The 17,889-nt window shown below is 39.2% G+C and overlaps 1 protein-coding gene across 2 annotated transcripts in view; it reads right to left on the reverse strand.

Moving 5' to 3' along the window:
- Positions 1 to 7,483: 7,483 nt before the first annotated feature.
- Positions 7,484 to 17,889, reverse strand: part of VIPR2 (vasoactive intestinal peptide receptor 2) — a 45,953-nt gene continuing 35,547 nt past the window's right edge. For both annotated transcript variants that reach the window (XM_021526532.4, XM_021526533.4), the window contains exons 8-13: positions 17,706 to 17,766; positions 15,378 to 15,447; positions 12,318 to 12,409; positions 9,647 to 9,776; positions 9,519 to 9,560; positions 7,484 to 7,908 (exon numbers count right to left, since the gene is read on the reverse strand). In XM_021526532.4, the coding sequence (XP_021382207.1) occupies positions 7,735 to 7,908; positions 9,519 to 9,560; positions 9,647 to 9,776; positions 12,318 to 12,409; positions 15,378 to 15,447; positions 17,706 to 17,766 (569 nt within the window). In that variant the 3' untranslated portion in view covers positions 7,484 to 7,734. The remainder of the gene's footprint in view (positions 7,909 to 9,518; positions 9,561 to 9,646; positions 9,777 to 12,317; positions 12,410 to 15,377; positions 15,448 to 17,705; positions 17,767 to 17,889) is intronic.

The raw sequence follows: 17,889 nt of genomic DNA on the forward strand, positions 1-17,889 counted from the left end.
GGGCTATTACTAAATAAAGCCTTTCTGAACAGAGAATTTCACAGCTTAATGAGATTGTGTTGAGAAGGAGTCTCAATTACAAAGGCACCAACTGAGAAATCCAGAAGGGTTTCAACATAAAGCACAGCTCTTCATTTCAATTTCTGTTGCCTTCCAAATCCAATATCCATATTTAATGGAATATCCTAGGGTAATTTGTAGGCTATTATATGAAAAATATTTATTTATATAAATAAATACATGTATGGAAAATCTATAACTATTTTGATGCAACACAGTTATTTAATGGTTTGATGCAACATATACTTATTAAATGGTTTGATATAACCATTCAACCTAAATTGCATGTCAGCCAGCTCATAATATATCACAGTCTATGTTAAGGACATTAAAATATAGTTGGTTGTAAATAATAGAACTTAATTAACAGGTAGCATTTTATTTTATTCAGTTGGACACATACAATTTGATTATTTAGGACTTGTTTAACATTGTGCAGGGAACCCATTGCAAACTGGAGTGACCTGTACCTCACCAGAGTGACTGCTTTAAAAACTTACCCCCAGACTCCACAGACAGGGCAGTGTTGCAGGGGCCACACTCAGATTTGGCCTCTGCACAGAGGCTGCAGGGTGTGGGGGAGATGCTGCTTTTCCTGAGCAATGGCTCTCATGAGTGCCCTGTTCCTCCTCACGGTCTGTGTCACCCCCTTTTAGATTGTCACTCTGCCTCCTAAGGGCTGTCTAGCACTCAGACTGGGAGATAAGTGGGATTTGGCTTATGCACTGCCAGGGGAAAGAAAACAAGGTGTTCTCTAAAAGTAACCTCATTCTACAATCCACACCAAGCTGGAACACACACACATACACAGAGTGTGCAATACCTTTCCTCTGTGTGCTGCAGTTCTTTGGTTCAGCTCTCTTACAGAGATGAAGACAGATGCTCTTTCTGACTCTTCCACCCTCCCATCCACGGATCTCCTTTACCTTTCCAAGTGTCCCAGCTAGAAGTTCCTTGGTGCAATCAGAGGAAGGGGAGTGTGTGTGTTCACATGCAGTTTGTGCTCTGTTTACAGCTGCCTGGGGGCCAGTGGCTACAAGTACAGAGCTGAGACCCCTGCAGCTGCTACTGCTCAGAGTGGCCAGGCAGGAGTGGTCAGAGAAGTGTTTCCTTCTTTAAGCTGCTTCTGAAGTGCAGGCTCCCTTATTCTTCCCCTCCACAGTACACTGCTTGTATTCTGGGGATAACCATTCCTCTAACTACCCAGAACTTTTCTAAAGAATCCACTTCTGCACTTGAGAGGACTCAGGCTTGCCAGGGAAACCTGCAGGTGCTGTGGCCAGAACTGATGGGAACTGGTCCAGTCAGTGTTCCTGTACGTCTGCACCCTGGCTGTCCTGCATGCTGAGGCTCAGCAGCTCCAAAGCAGCTCGTGCAGACATCAGGGGGATCTGGCCCCTTTGGCTCTGAGGGACAGAGGCCATGCATGTGGGCAAGGCCACTGAAGGGCTTTGCAGATGTGCTGTTGGTTGCCAAAGGGTCCAGACTGATGCAGCTCCTCCAAGAACTCCCATAGGAGGGAGAGGGTGAGAGCTCAGGTCTCCCAAAGGAGAGACACCTTTGGGTGGTGTGGCATCTGTGATTCACAGACACACACGGGAGGGGATGGACATTCTGGTCTATGAGAGACACCAAAAAAGGCTCCATCCTCTGTCCCTGCTTGGTGTCACTGCCCAGGCAGGATTGCCCCACAAGGTGCCACCTTCTCCCCCACATGTACTCCCCTCTCTGGCCCCATCAGCAGCACACCACTGCCAGTCTCTTTCCTGTGCTCATTCCCATTACAAGTATAGAAACAGACACAGATATTTTAGGGAAAAAACCCATGATATATGGTGTTGCCTCTACAGGAGAGACATCACAGCTTTCCTTTGCTCTCACTGCATTATATTGTACTCCAGACAGACACCTGTACTTCTGACAGATAACTGTGCAATCAAGTTTTGAGCAAACTGTGATAAATGAAAAATAGCTGCTGGCCATGGAGATGGTGGCATACACAGCATATGGGATCATTTGGTTCTGCTCTAGCTGTGTGCCCCTGTAAGCACATCTAGGTTACAGAGAGCTACATATTCCTCAGTGAAGCTAGGGGCTGTTTTTCTTTGTGTCTAACAGCTGCTGAATTAAAAATTGAGATATTAACTTAGCCACATCCTTCAGCATGGCCATGACTCACTGAATCAGTAAGAAAACTGTATCATTGTACAGAATTTTTAAAAAACATAAGTAATGGAATTTTTGTGCAAAACTTTTAAAATTTTTATTCTCTGATTCCTCTTCAGTCCATTATGGTGTTATTGACTAATATTATCTGTAATAGCATAAAGATGTAAACACTTATTTGTTCACAGCTTTATATATAACATCTCAGAGAAGGCTGTTAGGCTTGTGACATTAAAAACTGAAACCAGAAAAGAACAAAAGAGCAAAACCAGAAGAAAACTATAGTGAATTACAGTATGAAACCTATTTACACACATTAATCTATACAACATCATAATCTGTACATTTTGTAAAAAATAATCACATTCATTTACATACTCTTTAATTTTTACCATACTTGACAGATATAAAGTTATAACAAAGATGACACAAGAGAAATTTGAAGTGATACTCAAAAGCTGCAGGTAAACTTATTACAATGCTTTTGGAAATAGAGGGATTTGGGACATTTCAGTCACTTTTTTTTTTTAGCTGAGAATGGAAATGTTACTGACTTAGATTTAACTACACCTGCTATCATTGGGCAGAACGAGATTCAACAGAGTGGCAAAACCATATCACAGAATTCTTCTTTTAAGTGTTATCCTGATGTACTCTTGTAACATACATATTAGAACACTTTTAAATTTTATTTTTTTTTTAAGCAACAGAATAGCATTGCATCCTAACTTCTGTATTTGGTCATGTCAGGGTAGTACTGACAGCCCACAGATGATATAGGCACTCATGGTAACATGAAGGTATTTCTGTGGGTAAAAGTATTTCCTGTATCACTGTGCACAGACAGTAATTGCTCAGATGATGACCCTTATACACATAGCAAGTTTTTCTGCAGGTTATTTGCCAGTCCTTTCTTTTTGTCAGACATATTTAGGGCTTGATTTTTCCTTAAGGATGTCTGAAAAAAAAATCTGTATAGACTGAATTTGGACTTTCTCAATAACTTTTCTGGACTGGGCATATTCACAGTTAACAGAAGATGATTTTTAGAAAAATAGAGGACAAATGATGCAGATGATTTATCTTAGTCTTTGCACATGGACTGTGTGATACCTGCACCTGGCAGTGCCCTATTTCATCAATCGCTGTCCCAGACAGTCTCTGGTTTGCTGAGGGTCTGTGCTTGTTGCTTTCCCCTTCGGCATGTTAAAAGAAAAGGGAAGCCTAGGGTGAATCAGGATATGAAGCAGATGCTACAGAGATGCTACTTGACTGTAGAAGGTTTTTTTGTAATGCTATTTGCCACCAATTATCTATTGCTGCTACAGTACACCCCATCACATCTTAAATTGGGTATTCTTCAGCTGGCTACCTGCAGTACAACATAAAGAAAATTTTGGGTACTGTAAAACTCTTTCTTTTAGCATATGGCCCCTCCTACAAAAGGCAAAATCCAAACACCTTACCCAAAACAACTAAAATTGGTTGGAAGCTGAGGCCAGGCAAATCAAAATGGGACATAAGGCTGTGGGCTTTATCATGGAAGGCAGGGAGACCTGACCCAATGAACTGTGGGATCCTCCACTGCCTGACCTTTTGAATTACACTGCACATTTCTTGGAGGATAACTTTGGGCAACCCAAGGTAATTGGCTTAAAAGGGTATCGGTCTAATATCACCCAGAGAGTTTAATGATCTCTTCTGGAGGGATACATCAGCTGATTCTATCTCTGGAGTGAGAAATATAAGTACCAACCAGCTACCCCAGGCTCATTTTATAATAAGTACAGAGAAAAGTAGGTCCAGCTGATCTGCCTCAGATGCCCAGCTGAACATGGAAGGAGTCATCTTCAGCTAGTGCTTATTTCTCTGTGATGACTGTGGAAGGCACTTTAAAAGTGTCTTTAGCTCAGAGACAAACATGCAGCTTTTAGACACCAAAACCAGGGCAGATGAATTTCACCTGAGTTTATCAGGCACCCAGTTAAAACTGGCTTTGCAGAGGAAAATTTAAGTCAGTGTCCAGATATATTTTTTAATTTGGGTTAGCAAGTGGAGAGCAAGCTGTCACTGTGTTTCTCAGGCATCAGCAGCAGGTAATGCTGACAGAAATCACTCAGAATTAATGGTGCCTCCAGGGGAGGTAAACTACAACAATTAACCATAGTACTGGGATTGAAATGTATTATCATTCTTGTTCAGTAAGTACAAGCTGTGCTTCTGGATTTTCAGTGGGGATGGACAAAAAAAACACCCCAAGTTCCCTGCCTTGAAGACTTTACAACTCAGTTTGGCCCCTGATGCAACCAAAGGGAAAAAGGCAGTAAAGGAATGAAAAAGGGAGGTGCAGGGAAAGGCCATGCTTGTCTTGCAACCTCTGCCTCCTCCCCTGATGCTGCTAGGACTGAGTGAGAACTAGGATTAGGGATGACAGAAGGCCAAAGGATGTTTCATTGCATTGTTGTTTGGACTCTTTAGAGCCAGCACAGCACAGAGCAAGAGCATTTAATCCCATACTTCTCAGCAAAATGCAATGAAAGACAAAGACATGAGAAGCTGTCTTGTTATGGATGTTGTAAAGATGAAAAACACTGATCAAGTTCTATATTTGCCACACTGTTCTGCACCTTTTGCTGATATTTTTATATCTGCCCATGAAAAGGCAGCTGAAAGTCAAACTGGTGATGATAGGGTTGATGCTATATTTTTGCATAAAATTATTTGGAAATCAGAAATTTTCTGGGAGTAAAAACAAGTGAGCACAGTGCCCTCTGTCTTTACTGCCATGATAATGCTTGGACAAAGTATTATGAAGTTAAACTGTCTCCCAGAATAGTATTTAGATTATCTGCTTTTATATTATTTATAAAGGGATGAGGTTCTCCGAAGTCCTGTACTTTTCACTGGTTTGAAAGAAAAGTATATACAGCACTTCTCTCTCCTGTGTGCCAATCTTTGCATGTCCACATTGTCCTTTACAAACTTAGTGGTACCTCTATGTCCTCCCACTGCAAAATTCTCATGTGGCATTTCACCCTACATGAAAAGTAGAATCAAGCCCAAATGCATCTGCACCCTGTTAAAGGAAACAATGATGGTTTGTTGCAATATAAAATGTATTTTCTTATTAAGGCTTTTCTTTTTTATAACCCAGAAATAATTAAAATGCAGATTTTTTTCACGCTCACCTAATTAGAACAAAGACAGTTTTCTCTAAGATACAATGTGTTATAAACACATATAATTGGTGATGCATCATGCAGAACAGACTGATGGAAATGATTGCCTGAAACATCTATTTCTGAGCTATCATTCTGTCTGTGTGTCAACTCACTCACATAACCTCATTTGAGCACAAAGATGAGCACACTTGAATGCTTGTCACATGTGCCTTTCTACCCCAGAAATTAAGGGGAAAAAAGAACATCCTGCACGTCACATCTCAGGGAACTGAGCAGTCCCAATGCCACTGCAAACAAAGAATCCTAATGTGCACAGATGTGTTTAATTTAGGTGTAAAAGCAGCTCCCAGAGCTCCAGTGGGTCTTCATATATTTGCAGTTAAGAGCTTCTGATAAGTTTCTCAAGAGATCCAGGAAAAATATTAAATTTTAGCAGTCTTTCCTCAGTCTAAAGTCTTTGGGAATATACTGAGTTTAAATACATGTGGAAGGGCACATCTTTAGACCCCATGGGAATGTTCTTGGTCAGCCTACTTCCATCCAGAATCTCATAGTTACTTTGCCAAACAGAAAACATTATGGATGATCTGGAAGTGATCAATAGCTCCTTTAAATTCAATTTCTGTAAGTAACAATTCTTTGAGTGATTATTGTTTAACTCGAATGATACCTACTGGTGTCACATAATATTCACCAGGTTCTGCAGTAATCATGTGAACCATGGGGCCCTTTCTATCTTTGGTCTGACAAAACTTTGTGTGACTCCATGGCAATCCCAGTAAAACAAATTGTGTTGACTGATAAATAGCTGGATTAAATCAGACCAAGGATTGTAATACACTTAGACAGCTGCTGACAATATTCCCAGTACTGGCAATATTTTCAAGGATGTACAAATATGCCTGCCAAAAGATGCCCTTGCTGCTGTTCTTCCCTTTACCTGACAAGAGTAAGGACCTTGGATTCTGCTGGCTCCATAAAATTTGTTATCTGAAATATGAAGGCAATGTGGAGGTACTCATGCAAATGCATATTATTCCCACTTGCAATGTAGGGTGGACATGGTTAAATGTTGACATGGGAAGAGAAACATCACTGGGTTTATTTCTTTTAAAGAGTGGAAATGTTATGTATATTTTTATAAGACTGTCAGTTCCCTGCCTTTTTTTTTTTTTTTTTTTTTTTTTTTTGACATGGCTACATAAGTCCCTTGGCATTGTTAAAAATTCGTTCTTTATGCCTTTTATGGTAATTTTTAGGGATTATGGCTATTTTTTTTTTTCTGGAGTCATGGTCAGGACTAAATTTTAAATAATTTCCAATAGATATAGAACTGAATAAACCTAAAAGCATTTGCATATTTTGTTAAATGTGACTTGTAGTTTCACTGCAATATTCCTTTTTTGCAATCAAATTTGTATTTTGCAATCAAATATGTAGTTGATAGAGACAGACTTCAATGATAATACTGTAAAAAAATGGTGTTTTCAATGTGTAATGAGCTATCCAAGGCTGTTTATCCTATGCCAGGCTGCTTTAGCAATAGAACATACCTCTACAGAAAATTCCTTCATGAAAAATCACAAATCTCTGACTTTAAACAGAAGAGAACAACTGAGAACTACTATATTCAAAAGTAATATAGTAGTTTTCTCTGTATGGCCTGTAAAGGTAGCCATACACTCTGCACCAAACATAAAACCAGGCACTTTTGAAAGTAATAACAGGATTGGAATCAAACTCTGTAGAAAGTAACCTCTGAAATTTACACCATTAGCCTAAAAATACTACCTTTTTCCCTCTGTGTAAATCATGTTAATGATTTCTTGGATTAGCACACTGAACTCCCAGTGTGGTTAATTATGGTCTTCGTTTTGTTTTATTTTTTATTTTCCATAATTAGAAAAGAATTTCCTAATCCTTAAGGCAATGTCTCATTAAGTATAAATAAAGTGTAAGAGATTTTCTTGCTTCCCATCTTAACCCTTACATGTGCCAAAGAAATCTGCATTGAGGATACCCTGCATGGATCTTGTAGCCATTTTGGAAGGTAAAGGGACCTTTATGGAAAATGAATTTTTGAATTGTTACAGCTAATAAACTGCAAGAGAACATCAGAATTAATATGAATACCATTTGAACAAAAGAAATTATCCATGGAGCAGGCTTCTCTGTTATTAATAGGTTGGCTGCACAAACCAATTCCCCAAATACCAACAGGTAGAAAAGCAAAGCACTAAACTGTACACATTATAAAATATCACATCAAGCTGCATAATGAATGATATATCCCACAGTTTTTCATTATTTGGAGGACCCAGCTCATTTATATCATGGTGGTCTCCGTCTGCATAAATGAGTGAGCTCTTGAATTCCTGTGGAGCTGGGAAACACTTTCTGACCCATTTCGAGAAATGGAGGAGCTGTGGAGTCTGTAATCTCTGCCTGCTGTCTGCTTCCAGCACAGACTCCGCCACTTTCTTTTCAGCTCCCCCTGCACCTAAAAGAAAATGCACAATATGAGCTGAACGTTTTTTTTTTTTAATGTGAGGAAATTTTCCATATCTGTTTGCTGTCACATGGGGATCTCTAGGAACAGAATAATTTTGGATTGGTACAAACTTTTAAAGATTATGTCGTTCTATCCACTTCCATGGGTAGGGACACGTTCCAGCAGACCAGTTTGCTTCAGAGCACCATCCAGCCTGGCCTTGGGATGGGGCTACCACAGCTTCTCTGGGCAACCTCTTACAGTGTCTCTACCACCCTTACAGAAAAGATTTTTTCCTTCCTAAATCTACCACATATCAGTTGAAAAGTGTCCTGACACTACATGCCCTGCTAAGAAGCTTTTTGCCATCTTCCTTATAATCCCCCATTTATATACTCTAAGGTGCTATAAATTCCTCCCAGATCCTTCTCCTTTCCAGGCTGAGCAATCCCTACTCCCTCAGCCTGTCTTCACAGGAAAGGTGTTCCAGCCTTCTGATAACTTTTGTGGCCTCCTCTGGACCTGCTCTAACAGGTCCATGTCTTTCTTGTACTGGTGACAATTCACCTCTCTTGAACTGCAGGCCATGCTTCTTTGAATGCTGAATGGAAGTTCAGCATTAAACTTTTTGGGCTACAAGCACACATTGCCAGCTCACAGTCCATTCTCCATCCCCAAGTCCTTCTCTGTTGGATGCTCTCAACCCCTCCATCCCTCAGTCAGCCCTGCACAGACCCAGGTGCAGGACCTTGAACTTGGCACTGTTGAACCTTTTGAGGTTCTTTTGCCTCTCTCCACAAGCCTGTCATGGTCCCTCTGGATGGCATCCCTTCCCTCTAGAGTATCCAATCAATTTGGATACTCCCTCTAGAGTACCCAAGCAGTTTTACAAAGGTCACCTAACTGAGGCAAAGACTGCCTACACTGTGTGTGAAGAGGTGCCCTAAGGCCACTTTCAAAAATCAAATTTGTATCACTTGTACTGCAACATTAGGTTTTGGTATGGAGCTATTTATCTCATGCACTTAAGGCATAGAATCAAATGATTACCCCAAAATCAGGCATCTCATGAATATCAAAGACCTGAGCAGCACTCAGGAGAGCTGAATGTTAATTGTCTGTGCAGATGTCTTTTTCAGACACATTCCTTCTGTCAGACACTGCATAGTGGCTGAAATCAAAAGGAGTTCCTTGCATCTTTCTCAGTGGAGACTATGAAAACTATGAGGTGCTGAGCACTTCTGAAAATCTGCTGCTGTTCTGAGCTTTAGGTACTGACAGAACCTGACATTAGGAACTGACATTACCCCTAAGTACTTACTAAATGGTATTTCAAGTTCCAGATGAATTTTCAGGCCTGTTGCACCTCCCTTGCACGTTAAATAGCAGAAGACATTAACACAGTTTGCAAGGAATTAGATTTTAAACAGCTCTTAAAGCTTCTCACCCAGCTACCCTGATTTCTCCTGCTGTATAAAAACTGTCAAAAAATATATTCCACTAATAGGAATGCAGACATCTTCTAAAACAGTTTCATGTATCAAAGCAGAATTATAGGGGTGCTTATACATTTACTAAAACCAATATTTAACATTCTCAGTAGGAAAGATGAGACTTACTTCACTGTTCAAAAAACAATACAGGACTGCAACAATCAGGCCCTGGAAAGAGACAACATTCCTTAGTTAGTTTGCAGCACTCATCTAGGTCAGTAAAACTTATTTTGAATAAAAACCTTAAAATTTACCTGAAAAGATCCCAAACACAACTCAAAGATTATTATATAATTGTTGGAACTGCGGTCAGGAAACAGAGCAAACACTGTGTAGTGAACTCCAAATAAAGGAATAAGCAGCAACGTGGATTTTGCAAGTCTCCTGGGTAAAGGAAAGAGACAAAGCTGAAATTTATTTATGAGCTCTTGTTTTACTGAGATGAATGTGTAATTTTAGGGTTAGTCTGTACATTGCACATGCACATTTTGCAAACAGTACCTAGGAATGTAATCCAGAATCATCTCAACTAAGAGAATTTCATGAAGTTAAGTTTCCTTACTGAAGTTAAGAAAACAGAACTTTAAATTACTAAGCAGAACTGTCCTGACAAACAGGTTGTGAAACTACTGGAATGATAAATTGATACTTTTACCTTATGTGTAATTTATTTCACTCTAATAACATCAGTTTTATATATTATACAGGGCCAGACATGGATTGGCCAATTTTGGATGCCTGATAAAATTTGAGAAGTTATATGCTGAGCTCCATAATTCATCACTATATTGATGAATATAACTTGATTCAACAATGAAAGGATGTTCCTGTGAATTCAACTATTTTAACAGAAAAGGTATTTCAAGTAGTTTTATTTTTTCTGTGTCAGTCTTCATAGACTTGCTTTTTTCATAATGGTCCCAGAAATGCATCTGTTTATGTGGAAATTTTAACTTCTGACAGCAAAGCTTCTCAAGAGTAGCAAACCCTTCACATCTAAAGATGATACCAAAAGCAGGAAAAATAAATTAATTTACAACTGGAGGAGATGACATTGACAGCAAATTTCCTGCTTTCCCAAATGAAATGGAAAACTGATTTTATTTGAACTTAGCCTTGTCCACTGCAAAAGTAAAATGAAGAACAAAAAGAATGGAACCAGCTACAAGCATATTCAGAGGAAGGGAATAAAAATGGTGACTTGCATAAATAGTATTCATTTTAGATTCATATTTCACTTTCACTCTATGCTTGGCTTAGTAATTTTTGTTTAGTTGATGCTACTTTCTCTATACTGCACTTATATTTCAGAAAAGGAAAGGGACAAACAAAACAGCCTTATGATTCTCTGCATTTTTGAAAATGCATTTGCAGTTTTATAAATGAACCTCTCAGATCTTTTAATTTGCTCTGTAAATGCAGTTTCTTGAGGAGGTTAATCTACTTTCCCATGGGTATTGGCTAAAGACCAGAAATACAAACTTAATCAGACAATCAAATGCTAAAAAGAATTTACGGGGCTGAATAATGAAGGACAAGGTTGCTATTAATGTGACTATTTCATATTATAAAGTGCTACAGTAAGATGTGGAAAATGGTGGGTCTGAAAGTAAGAGAATTCCTAATTTTCAAAAATTAAATAAATACTACATGGAAGTAAAGAAAACTTTATGTCACAAGAAGTAAACTTGAAGGGATTTCCTGCCTATAGGTTGGCCATTGTGCTACACAATAATGTGATAACTGCAGTTTCATCTAGATTCAATAAGCTCTCCCACATGTTTAGATAATTGAATCAGCAAACACAAAACAAGGCCCTTGTAGCTCTGCAAAACAAATGTGCTTGTCAATCCAGCTGTGTTGACTTTTTTGTGGCATACCAGAATTTTTTACTTTTTGCATCAAACATGTCACATTGTCTACAAAACACATAAGGTCCTGCTTCTCTTGGCTTTAAGGATGTTCTTTATTTCTGCATACCATGTTTTGTCAGCTATTAGAACAGGAATTCAGTATTTTTTAAATGAAGGGAAAGTGTTATCCAGGAGCACTTTCAAAGGCCACTCTCCTGGCTTTGAATTTTCAAAGTTTGAATTTTCAGTGTTCATGTGAGGTTTTGTCACTTAAGTATCATATTGACTCTGAATTGTCAGAGTCTGTGTCTGGGCTTTAAAATAAAACCTTCTGCAACAGATTTTATTGCAGATTATTACTTATCCAGCAGCTCTTATAATAAACAACAATAACAGTGGATATGGCAATGAAGAACAAAACCAATTTTAGCAATGCATTTGAATTTTCCCCCAGTATCCCTTGATTTGAAAGCTGTGGAGATATTTTAGTATTTGATGCTCACACCAAAACACAAAAGAGGAAAGTCTGAACAGAAATTAAGTTGTTCTAAGCCAGAAACAACTGATCTCCTCTAAAAATATAAAGATGCTATGTAAAATCAGTATAAAACACTCTATTTAATTTTAAAACTTTTTGTAAAAATCAGAATTTTTCAGTTATTAAAATATATGTAAGTATTATAGAAATTAAGAAGAAAAGGTTTTAAAGAGGTTGAAGGAAAATAATTTAAAAGTATTTTAAACATTTCTTATGTCAAAATGAAGCATTTATATATTAAAAGGAAAATATTACTCTCCATATATTTTGTATCAGCATATTCATTTATGGATTAACTTAAATTCAATAATAGCTTGTTGGTCTTTCTAAATTAAATAGTTTTATTGAATTTAGTGTTTGATAAAAAATACATTTATCTCCATTTCAGCATAGTTGTATTTATTAAACAATATCTAAAAGTAGTTCCAAATTAAATGTAATTATAGAAACACAGCAGTTGTTGGTTTTCAGCAGATGGAATCTTAAAGAGATTATTTTGGTTCTGTCTATAATATCTAAAAATATATGACTCACTTGTACTGTGACTGGTCATTTCCTCCAACATCTGGAGATCTTAACTTCTGCAGTAAGATTCTTATAATGCTAATGAAAAGTATAAAATTCACCTGTAAAGAAAACAAATATAACGGTGATCTCTGAACTGTCTGCTCAATCTGAAGCAAAAAATATTCAAATATTCTTACCAAGTCAGATAGGAGCCAGGTCAGCGTGGGAGTCACTCACCTCCCTCCAGACCCCCCCAGCTCTGCAGTGCCAAACCTCTCGTGTTCTGCAGCACCACTTTTGCCTTGTCCAGCAACCACTGCAAGCCCACCACTGCAGCTCTGGCTGGCAAAAGTCTCTGAAAGCCCCAACTTTCAGAAGTGTCCTCCTTGCACTGCTTCAGCTGAGGACAGGTTTCCCAGCAGGATGGGATGCTGGATGTGGTTTTCTGCAATCAAGCCCTGTCCTAAATGGTCGCGTGGATTCACAACTGGAAGCCCAGAGGCAGTTTTGACCCTCCCTTGCTCCTCACCTCAACTTTCAGTATTTTCTGTCTGAATTAGAGAATTAAAGAAAATTGTGCACAGCTGATCTGTCTACAACAAGCTGATTGTCTTGGATATTGATGCTGATGTTATGAATGAAGGAATCACAGAACAGCTGGGGTTGGAAGGGACCTCTGGAGATCATCTAGTCCATCTGAATCCCTGCAGCCTAATTCTCATGACAGCCCTCTAAGACAGAAGTGTAGCATTTCATTTTGTATTTTACTTCATATTTTATTTTTCAGAAAGGCACTTGCATAAAAAATCATTATGATCAGGACCTAATCATTCTAGAAAATTGAAGTACAAAACTCAGTATAACCTAAGTCTCACTCCCTTTATTTTTTCAGCCTTGACTTTCAGCTTCCTCTGGTCACCATCCCTTCTGGGTTGGATTCTTTGGTGTGGTCTAGAAAACTGCACACTAAATACAGCACATCCATGCTGAAATAAGGGAACAGCTGGAACCCACACATTTATAATGTGTTCTGAAAACTGCAACTCCAGCTACACAAACAGCTGCATGAAATTGTACACAGAATAAGTTAATCTAGAGAAAAATTTGTATCACAGTGAAAATGAGAATTTTGTTGTTTTAAACTAACCCCATCCTAAAGCAGAAAATCAGGAGGTGGGGTACCTAACCAGACAGTGCCTCTCTCACTGCTATAAATCTGTCTTCATGTATTGGTGGAATTCTTCTTTCTCCTAAAAATTTGGTTCCAAGCTTTTCAAGTTCAATTAGTTTCTCTGTCTTCTATAACACGCCCTATAGAATTTGGGATACTAATAAATAAACCCTGGTCATAGCACCTGCATGATCCTTAGTTTTTAACATTTTGTTTGAAATGACAGATGAAAGCTAGTGAAAGGAACAGACAGGGATGAAATAAAAATTTAGGAAAATTATATCTATTGTTTTTATAAATAATAAAAAATAAATGTTAGAAAATATAGGCTTTTGCTGAACATAACGTACATTTTTTCAGGCAGATGATTACTTAGAGGCTTACCTATAAAAGTAACAGACAGAAACTGTAATTGCAGATTTTATCTGCAGACTTAATGCAGTTGAGTACCCACAGCAGGGAATATTAACTTGCCATAGGCACTGGAGCCAGTATTACAGGACAAGGAGAGAACAGGGGTAACAGCACATTCATTTGGAACAGCCACATCCAACTGAGTAACTCTGAAGTGTGTACAGCATGAAGTGTGAGCGTCTGCCAAATGACTTCTCTCAAGCCAAAATTCCCAGGAGGAGATGCCAGGGAGGGTTCTGACACACTGAATTAACTGAAGCCATTCCCACTGTGCACAATGGTATCAGAACTTGCTCTCGCAATGCTGTTGGACAGATCAAACTTTGCTGCCTGACCAAATATCCATTTGACTTCTATGCCAAGGCTAAGATCCAGCTGTGGTTCAGGTCTGCCAATGTGCCCTGGGATAACTTCCACTTCCAGCTCTAGGACTGCTTTGGAGGAGCACATGGAGCCTTCTGGCACATGAAGCCTCAGAGAGCTGTTCAAACTGAGCATCCAGAGAACAGGGTTTCCTGTAAACACCAGGTGGTTTGTTTTGCTTTCATCTTCCAACATATGTTCTTAACTCTGGATTGTTTCCCATTCTCCGGCTCCTTTGAGGTCCAAGTATTCCCTTCCTGCTGTAGTTCTTCTGTATGCTCATTTCTTCATAATATAAAACTTCTTTAAGGCCTTACCTTATGTCATTTCACACACATGGTCTACTCTTCTGTCTCTTCAAACTGCAGAATTCACTTGGATTGTGATGACAGGAATTTCTCCCAAAATGATTTTCAGCAGGCACAGATTGAAAGGCAAGCCCAAGCTTAATGCAGACTCCTGAAATCTTGTGTAATCTAATAATGCCCCAGATCTTCTGCCTCCAATTTTAAAAATGAAGAAAGGATATCTAAAATACATTCATTTGCTCTCTATTTTCAGAAATGGACATATAACCATAGTATATCATGCCCAAAGTTAATTACACAATCATTACAGTGAACAGGAATATTATTACACTACTCCAGAAATTCTAATGAGTTCCAAACAGGAAAAACCCTTGTGAAACATTCTCAAATGGTATTATTTTGCAAATACTTCATGTTCAAGATATATTTCAGTAGGCTACCAATTAAAGAAATATATACACAGCCATAATTTTTTTGACTAATATCAGATTCTCAATTGCAAGACTATCTATTTACACACAAAATCAAATCTGCAATTCATTGAGAAGCATAATTAGATTTTTCCCTTCCCCCAGGCTTATAAACAGGAGAGATATTAAAGAAAAAACAACACACAAATAAAAGCTACTGCTAATTTAATAGGAGGCAGATAAATTTTGAAGGCAACAAAATTTAATGGCCTTGGCATCTGTTTAACATTTCTCCTGCAGCACAATTTCTTTTCATTAAAACAGAATTCTTGCCTATCTGTAACTAGCAGTAAAGAATAATGGCTACATGCACTGCACAATGCTGAACAGATCTATAATTCATGCTTCAAATTTTACTTACTATAATAGAAATTAAAATTGGTATTCGTATAACCCACCAGGGACCACCATGCTCATTTGTATCCCAGCAGCTATTAAAAAAAAGAGAGAAAATCATGTTGACATTAATATCACCTGGCAAGCAAGACCTATGAGAAGTATTTCTTATAAACAAGTCAAAGCACACTAAAATAATGCCTGCTCTAGCCTAGAATTTGGCATTCAATAATTTCCTGCTATTAATTTTATTCCTGTTTATATGCACACTTGGTTTCCCCACCAGGAGCACTGTGTCCAGGTGTGAAGTCCTCAGCATCAGAAAGATGTGGCCCTGTTAGAACAGGTCCAGAGGTGATCACCCAAAGATGATCAGAGGGCTGAACACCTGCAAAGACAGGCTGAGAGTCCAGGTTGTTCAGCCTGGAAAATACCAGGCTCCATGGATAAATCATTGTGACCCTTCAGCACTGAAAGGGGACTTATAAAAAAGAGAGAAGATGGCATGCCAGGGAATGTGGTGATAGGACAAGGGAGAATGGTTTAAAAATGAAAGAGGAGAGATTTAGATGTTAGGAAGGAATTCTTTGCTCATAAAGTTGCAGAATCATTTAGGTTGGAAAAGACCTCTGAGATCTTTGAGTCCAAACTTCAACCAAGCACCACTAGACCGTGGCACTGAGTGCCACATCCAGCCATTTCTTGAACACCTCCAGGAAAGCTGACTATACTACCTCTGTGGGCAGCTCATTCCAATGCTTTACAACCCTTCCAGTGGAAAAAATTCTTCCCAATAGCCAAACTGAAGCTCCCCTGGCCCAGATTGAGACCATTTCCTCTTGTCCTGTCAGTGGTTGCCTGGGAGAAGAGAATGATCCTCTCCTGCCTACAGCCTCTGTTCAGGCAGTTGTAGGGAGTGATAAGGTCTCCCCTGAGCCTCCATTTCCTCAGACTAAACATCCCCAGCTCCCTCAGGTGATCTTCAGCAGACTTGTGCTCCAGACCCTTTCCCAGCTCTGTTGCCCTTCTCTGGATACACTCCAGCACCTCAGTGTCTTTCCTGCAGTGGCCCAGAGCTGGACACACATCTCAGGGCATGGCCTCAGAGAAACTGTGGATGTCCCATCCCTGGAAATGCTCAAGGCCAGCCCAGAAGGGGCTCTGAGTAACCTGCCCATGGCAAGCAGGGTTGGAACTGACCAGTCTTCAGGGTCTCTCCCAAACCAATCCATTCTATGATTCTAGGAAATCAGCTAAAACATCAAGCACACTGGGCATTAGACATCCATTAGACATCATGGAGGATGTTGACCTTTGTGGGAACCAAGCCCAGTTTCACTTTGTGTTAAGGACACTTCTCCAGTGTGCACTTAATGCTGACCTCTGGGTAGCAGGAAGATCTAAAGCAACTGACAGGTGCAATTGAAATTACGTAATTTCTTGTGGGATATGAAGATTATAGATGCCTGGAACTTGTCTGTGAAAATGTGAGACTGAACCTAAAGTTCTGTATGAAAAATTGAATATTTAATTTTCATCCTGGGCTCAGCCCTTTTGATCCAAATACTCTAAGTGCTCTGGAAGGTTAGTCAGATTAGAGATTAATTACCCTTCAGACTTCCTCTGTAATCATAATGACAAAGGAAAAAGGAGTTTGTCTTTGGTTTACACGTTAGAGGTCTTGCAAGGAAAGCCTTGAAATTATGTAGGACATGATTTTTCAGTTTAATTACAGAACAAATTGAAAAATAATAGTTGAATAAAACAGGACTGTGCAAACTGTTAATCCACTACTTAGGAATGTTCTCCCATTCCTTGGGGGCAGCAGGATCAAGTCTGATTTTCCTACAGAGTTCTTGTTTCAGTTCCCCTTCATATACCAGGAGCCAGGCTTAGCTCTAGTTAGCTTTAACTTTACCTGGCTATGTGCATCTGACACACTTTTGGGAATGTAATTTATATGTACCCAAAGCTGTCTACACTTCAATCTTCTGAGCTGCCAGTTAGCAAATTAGAATGGCCAGTGCCTTCCTGCACATTGCAGCACTGAGCCCAAGGACACCACTGCTGTTTCAAACATTACTTCGACTTCCCAAGCAGATAGCTCCAGATGTGGGTGCCAAGGAGTAACAGTAGTCATAACTTTGCTGTCTCCTGCTCTCTGAGTTTTTCAAATGAACATTGAGCAGAAACCACAGGCGAAGAGCTCCCAGACACCTACCCTTCTATTGACATCTCTGAAATTTCAGTTCTCCAGAGCAGCAAACCACCTCTGTGTGAGCAGCACCATTCCCTAGGCAAGGATTGCACAGGCATGGGGGGGATTTAAGCCTTCTCTCCCACACACACTCACCCAGTGTCCTCTAGAATGATCCGTGTCACTGTCCATGTGATAATGAATATTGTAGGGATTCCTGAAAAATGCCAAAGATGTTTGGAGGATGATGACAAAAATGCAAGTCCACAAAAAAAAAAAGTTTCAGTCTGCTAATAAGCAGTTATTCCCCAAATACACAGCATATACTAAACAGTTCAGT

This window comes from Lonchura striata, chromosome 2, assembly GCF_050655825.1.
Source record: "Lonchura striata isolate lonStrDom1 chromosome 2, ASM5065582v1, whole genome shotgun sequence".
Classification (NCBI taxonomy): domain Eukaryota; kingdom Metazoa; phylum Chordata; class Aves; order Passeriformes; family Estrildidae; genus Lonchura; species Lonchura striata.